The 6863-nt window shown below is 46.4% G+C and overlaps 2 gene segments (V, D, J or C); both read left to right on the top strand.

Moving 5' to 3' along the window:
• The first annotated feature begins 2130 nt into the window (after nt 1-2130).
• Nucleotides 2131-2592, top strand: LOC115930573 (probable non-functional immunoglobulin heavy variable 7-81). The segment is given in 2 exon segments: nt 2131-2176; nt 2261-2592. Coding segments are annotated over 2 exon segments (378 nt in total).
• Nucleotides 2593-3954: 1362 nt separating this feature from the next.
• Nucleotides 3955-6303, top strand: LOC115930562 (immunoglobulin heavy variable 4-28-like). The segment is given in 4 exon segments: nt 3955-4000; nt 4084-4386; nt 4567-4674; nt 6254-6303. Coding segments are annotated over 4 exon segments (507 nt in total).
• Nucleotides 6304-6863: the final 560 nt, after the last annotated feature.

The following is a 6863-nucleotide window of genomic DNA, read 5'->3' as shown; positions in this document are numbered from 1 at the left end:
ATTCAGTAAAAGTTGGATTGGGCCCAGATTTGTCTGAGTTTAATGCAATTATTATACTCAGCTGCTGCTCCAATATGGACTGAGTATGGATAATTTAAATGAGCCTGACTGTGTGGTTTGTGATATGAAAATCTGAACTAAATAAACATAAAGGGTATGTCTGGACTAGCGTGAGGGTGAGGGATCCTGGGAGCTCCACCCCCCATACTCTATCTCCCTTCCTCCAGGAACCTCCAGGTTCTCAGGGTGAGAATCCACATAGATCCCTTCATGCCTCTATTATCAGGAGACCAAATCTCTGATAAATACACCCAGACCTTCTTCAGACAGACAAACCAGGGGAAGAGCATTTTTAGAACTGTATCTATGTGAGGAAAGGTAATCCATTGCCATTACAAGCCCATACCAGCAGCCTTCTTTTCATGAAAATGGGTAACATTAGCCAATAGGAGTACATTTAAGAAAATTTTCCTGTGATGTTCCAGCCAGAAAAGAGCAAAAATCAGCTTCACTTCTGGAGACTTCCTTTATAGATCACAGACCAGAGAAAGAAGACATCTACAGGATTAAAATTCAACTGTAAAAACATGTAATGCTTCCGTGTTCCACACATTACGTCTCACCAGTTTAGTCAATAGGGACTAAATATGAGAGTGTGGCAATTCGCAAACTCTATCTGAGGAGGAAAATAGGAGAAAAAAGGTTTAGGAAAATAGAGCAATTTGAAGCCTCTGACAACAGCAACTTCAGCACCAATGAAATTATTTCACCCTCATTTGTCTCAAATTTACTTTTCATGGGGCATCTGCAGGGTTCCACAGTGAGACCAGATGAATTCAATGTGCATGCACTTCCCAAGAGTCCACTTGTATTCTGTTTTCTTTAATTCTGTTTGCAGAAAGTAGACACATATTCACTCTTAGTTCCAGTGTAGGGAGTGCTTTTCATGAGAAGAATACCAGAAAAAAGGGCAAACATGGGGCCCACTAATGTAAAAATTAGCCACAGTGTGTGTGTGTGTGTGTCTGAGTTGAATAGTAGAGTTGGATTGGGCTTCCATCCACATGCACCTGCGCCTACAGGTATTATCAGGTACAATAATCAACTGCAGAACCCTAAAGGAAATAAGAGTCCCCCCAAACCCCTGAAGAGTGTTTGGGTTCACCTTGTGTCCAATGATTCAGTGCCTCTCGAGCTCCAGGAAAGGGCTCCCTGGTGATGCATGAGATCTTTTCTTGGGGTCTCCCTGCAGAGTTCGCTGGGTTTCCTAAGGCTGATTCACTATTTCAAAAGATGGTGTGAGAAGCATATGGTGTAAATAAAGCGGAATTCTGAGCCAGGGCACAGCCACTTTATACTGGGCTAGAGACACTGGTAGGAATATACTCTGTCAGCTCAGATAGAAACCTCCCTGCAGGGTGGGGGCTGGGCTGCAGGGGGCGCTCAGGACACACCGAGCACAGTCTTCCGCCCCAGAACAGGTGTACACGAGGCTGGGGAGGGGTTCCTCTCAGGGCCTGGGACTTCCTTTAAAAATATCTAAAATAAGTATTTCACAAGGACTGCTGATGTTTGTATAAATATCCTTTTCAATTGTGAGCATTTATCAAACTGGATGTTGTAATGAGAACCACTTTTATAATGGCGATTTCAAACTCTCTTAGTTATCTTAATAGTAAGCAGCTGGAGGTCAGGAAGAACTTCTTACTTATAAATAAGTGCAATTTTTGGAGAGACACACTCATTCCCAAAATAACGCATTCACATATTAAGGTCTAGAAATGGTTCACGTTGCCCCTGAGACATTCAAATGTGGGTTCAAAGTGAGGTGCTGTCCTGGGGGAGTTGTTCCCCAGTGGAGGAAGCTCTATCAACACAGAGTTCAGGGATGTGTAGGGGATGCATGGCCTCTAACAGGATTACGACTCGAACCCTCAGCTCCTACAATTGTGTCGTCCGTGTGTCATGGATTTTCTCTTTCTCATACTGGGTCAGGAATTGGGCTATTAAATAGCATCCTTCATGAATATGCAAATAACTGAGGGGAATATAGTATCTCTGTACCCTGAAAGCATCACCCAACAACCACATCCCTCCTTGGGAGAATCCCCTAGAGCACAGCTCCTCACCATGGTCTGGACCTGGAGCATCCTCTTCTTGGTGGCAGCAGCAACAGGTAAGGGGCTCCCCAGTCCCAGGGTTGAGGCAGAAACCAGGCCAGTCATGTGAGTCTTCACCCACTCCTGTGTCCACTCCACAGGTACCTACTCCCAGGTGCAGTTGGTGCAGTCTGGTCATGAGGTGAAGCAGCCTGGGGCCTCAGTGAAGGTCTCCTGCAAGGCTTCTGGTTACAGCTTCACTAGCTATGGTATGAATTGGGTGCGACAGGCCCCTGGACAAGGGCTTGAGTGGATGGGATGGTTCAACACCTACACTGGGAACCCAACATACGCCCAGGGCTTCACAGGACGGTTTGTCTTCTCCATGGACACCTCTGTCAGCACGGCATATCTGCAGATCAGCAGCCTAAAGGCTGAGGATACGGCCATGTATTACTGTGCGAGATACACCATGTGGAAACCCACATCCTGAGAGTGTCAGAAATCCTCATGTAGGAGGCAGCTGTGCTGAGCTGAGGCAGTGATGCAGCAGTTTCCTTAACTTCCATCTTATCTCATTTTGCATCGACATCCACCTTTATATTAGCCAAGAATGTGGAATAGACGGGTGCTCCTAAGAGATCCTTAACTTGCCTATTTTAATGGGTTTTCCAGAAGACGTGAGAAGCCACTTTGTTAGCAAAGCATCCCAAAGCCATGCCCTGCTCCAGACACATGTGAGCCCATTTCCTGCTCTTTGCTTAACTGACAAGCTCTCATCAGTGCACCTGGGATAATTTCACATCAGGTAGAGGAATATGTTCTAAAGGAAAGCTAATTTTGTAATAGCAATTCCTGCTTAATAACCTTCAGCTTCATTGTTTTTGTGTAATCTATCAACAAATTATGTTAGTTCAAGGTTCTCAATGGGAGTTTCTAATAAATAGAAGGGATGTATAGAAGTTCCCCTAATTAAAACAATTGTGAACACAATCTTGGTATTCAGCTGTGTCTCCACCCTTCTTACCATTCACCACAAAGTAATTCTCACTTCTGGAAGCTGGGTTCATTTTCAAATTAGTTTTTTTTCATTTTAATATGTCAAGATTATTGTATGTGACTTTTAGCAGAAATTGAATTTTGGGAAATTGAACTAACCAACTGAAAATAAATTCACAACTAAATAACAAGATGCCAGAATATAATTGGCTCTAGGCTTTGTTAATTCAGCAGTTTATCTACCAAGGCATTATATTTACACATCTTCATGCTACTTTTACAGTCAACTCCCATTATGTAAGAAATGGTCATGCACCATTTCTTACATATGGTAAGATATCTACGATGGATATTCAGAACTACGATAAACATTGGATGCATCCAGGTTTGTCTGAACTCACTGAGATTATTACACTCAGCTGCTGTTTCAATGTGTCTGAAGGTGTAAATGACAATTCGAATGACTTGGGTGTGTGGATGGTTTTACATGAGTCTTTAAGGGTAGAACAATATTGACCCTGTTCCAAAATCTGTCCTTGATCCATGATCACACTCATCTCCCAGAACAGCTCCTTCAACACATTTCCTATCTGGATGAAGACTCTGTGCTTGGTGAGGGGAGGCCACAGGTAGAGAACTGAGTTCTCAGAGGGCACAGCCAGCATCCTCCTCCCAGGGTGAACCCGAAAGACTGCGGCCTCCCTCATCCCTTTTCATCTCTCCATACAAAGGCACCACCCACATGCAAATCCTCACTTAAGCGCCCACAGGAAACCACCACACATTTCCTTAAATTCAGCGTTCTGCTTACATGGGAAATGCTTTCTGAGAGTCATGGACCTCGTGTGAAAAGAACATGAAAGACCTGTGGTTCTTCCTCCCCCTGGTGGCAGCTCCCAGAAGTGAGTGTCTCCAGGATGCAGATATGAAGATATGGGAGGCTGCATCTGAGCCCAGGGCTCACAGTGGGTCTCTGTGTTCACAGGGGTCCTGTCCCAGGTGCAGCTGCAGGAGTGGGGCCCAGGACTGGTGAAGCCTTCGGAGGCCCTGTCCCTCACCTGCGCTGTCTCTGGTGACTCCATCAGCAGTGGTAACTGGTGGAGCTGGGTCCGCCAGTCCCCAGGGAAGGGGCTGGAATGGATTGGATACATCTATTATAGTGGGAGGAGCTACTACAACCCATCCCTCAAGAGTCGAGTCACCATGTCAGTAGACACGTCCAAGAACCAGTTCTCCCTGAAGCTGAGCTCTGTGACCGCCGCGGACACGGCCGTGTATTACTGTGCGAGAGGCACAGTGAGGGGAGGTGAGTGTGAGCCCAGACACAAACCTCCCTGCAGGGAGGCGGAGGGGGCGGGCGCAGGTGCTGCTCAGGGCCAGCAGGGGGAGCGCGGGGCCCACAGAGCACGAGGCCAGGTCAAGAGCAGGTGCAGGGAGGGTGGGGCTTCCTCATCAGCTCAGTGGTCTCCCTCCTCCCCAGCACCTCAGCTGTCTCCAGGGCTCCTCTTTCTTTATTATCTGTGGTTCTGCTTCCTCACATCCTTGTGGCAGGCAAGAAAGGAGGACGACAAGCCTGGTGCGGTGGTGTATGCCTGTAATCCCCGCACTTTGGGAGGCCGAGGCGGGTGCATCACCTGAGGTCCGGAGTTCGAGACCAGCCTGACCAACATGGAGAAACCCCGTCTCTACTAAAAATACAAAATTAGCCAGGCGTGGTGGCGCATGCCTGTAATCCCAGCTACTCCGGAGGCTGAGGCAGGAGAATGGCTTGAACCTGGGGGGCGGAGGTTGCTGTGAGCCGAGATCGTGCCATTGCACTCCAGCCTGGGCAACAAGAGCAAAACTCCGTCTAAAAGAAAAAAAAAAAGGAAGAAGACAAATTTTCCTCTTACAGTCGAAGTATCACCAATACTAGGAACTTTCCTACGAGTTCCTGAATGGCCCCTTTTTTCCTTCTTGATTAAAAAAAAAGTTCTAATGCTTCTCACCATCTCTTGATTTGTGTCGTCAATTGAATTGTGCCGTCTTTGAAATTCATATGCTGAAATCTTAAATCCAGTGGATCTATATTGGAATTTTAAGTATATAATTACGGTTAAATGTGGTCATACGTGTGAGACCCTAAAGCAATAGACATGTTGTCTTTATAAGAAGAGGAAGAGACACCAGAGACCTCTCACTTTTCACGTGCACATAGAAAGGAGGCCACGTGGAGACATAGTGCACTAGAAGGTGGCCCTGTGCAAGCCAGGAAGAAGCCGCACCAAGAACCAGCCCTGCCAGCACCTTGATCTTCTACATTCAGACTGCAGAATTGTGAGAAAGTCAGTATTTGTTGTTTATGCCACCCACTCCTGTTGTCTTCTTGTGAAGACCCACACAGACTAATACTACATAACCCTGTTAGCTCTGACTCCTAGAAGGAGAAGCAGCCCCCTGAGGCTGGGCACATCTCAGATTTCCATATAAAGTAGGCAAAAATAGTAACTCTTATAAAAAAATGTGTCAAGGCCCTGTTGGCCATTGTTTTTCTTTTTTCTTTCTTTCTTTCTTTTTTTTCTTTGAGACAGAGTCTCGCTCTGTCACCAGGCTGGAGTGCAGTGGCACGATCTCAGCTCACTACAACCTCCGCCTCCAGGGTTCAAGTGATTCTCCTTCCTCAGCCTCCCAAGTACCTGGGACTACAGGCGCCCGCCACCAACCCTGGCTAATTTTTTGTATTTTTAGTAGAGATGGGGTTTCACCATGTTAGCAAGGATGGTCTCGATCTCCTGACCTCGTGATCCTCCCGCCTCACCTCCCAAAGTGCTGGGATTACAGGTGTGAGCCACCATTGGCCATTTTGGGGGGAAAGGTCTCTGAAACCAACCCTGGTGTCTGTGCCACAAAAGTTGTCTTTTATCTTTTATTTGGACATAACAAATGGACAGTGAGTACCACCTGGATGGAGACTGACCACTGACCATCTTCTGCTGTCTCCTAAGTATGTCAAAGAAAACCACATCGACATCACTGTTTTTCTTCAACCTCCTCGAATGAACTATAGAAATGATCCCTGAAAGTATAGTCTATTCCTTCAACTTTCTAAATTTGCACTGAATCTCTTCCTAAATGAGGAGCTACAGGGGGTCTGAGTTTTATTCCCTTCTTTCCAGTTTTCCCCAAGTACAAAGAGCAGAATAGACTTTCAGTGAAATTTGGCTGACAATGCCCCCAACACCACCACATCACTTTCTAAAACCCATATCCTGCATCCATCCTTCTCTGGACACCCCTCATCGGGCTACCCAGGAATGGCCAGAAGCTGGCATCAGCTTCTGGGCTGAGGCCACGAGCTATACACACATGTGATTTCAGTTACACAGACTCTACTGCAGGACCACACCTGTGTTCTGAGGCACTCAGGCACATGCTGATCTCAGTCATTCTCTAATAAATTACACACCTCTTATTAACAAAGGTCCGGATGGTCCCATCAGCTGCAGAGCAGTGGAGTAAAGCTCATGGGTGGGTCCGTCAGGCAGAAGTCAGACAATGGGATGGGTAGGTTGGTCACCTCTATTGTCACTGAGGTTCCCAGTGGATTTTAACAGAATAAAACAATATTAACAACAAAGGGATCTTGAAAGTATTTAAGGTCCAGGAATTTTGTTTGGGGGGCTAGAGAAAGACATTTTTAAACGGAAAGCCCTAAAGCACATACAGCAGCTGACAGAGTGGCCACTGTGCACATGACGGCTGAGGAGACAGATGGTAGAGTCCGTT

The sequence above is a fragment of the Gorilla gorilla genome, chromosome 15, assembly GCF_029281585.2.
Source record: "Gorilla gorilla gorilla isolate KB3781 chromosome 15, NHGRI_mGorGor1-v2.1_pri, whole genome shotgun sequence".
NCBI classification, from domain to species: domain Eukaryota; kingdom Metazoa; phylum Chordata; class Mammalia; order Primates; family Hominidae; genus Gorilla; species Gorilla gorilla.
The sequence above is the reverse complement of the archived record's forward strand: the minus strand, read 5'-3'. Positions and strand labels throughout refer to the sequence as shown.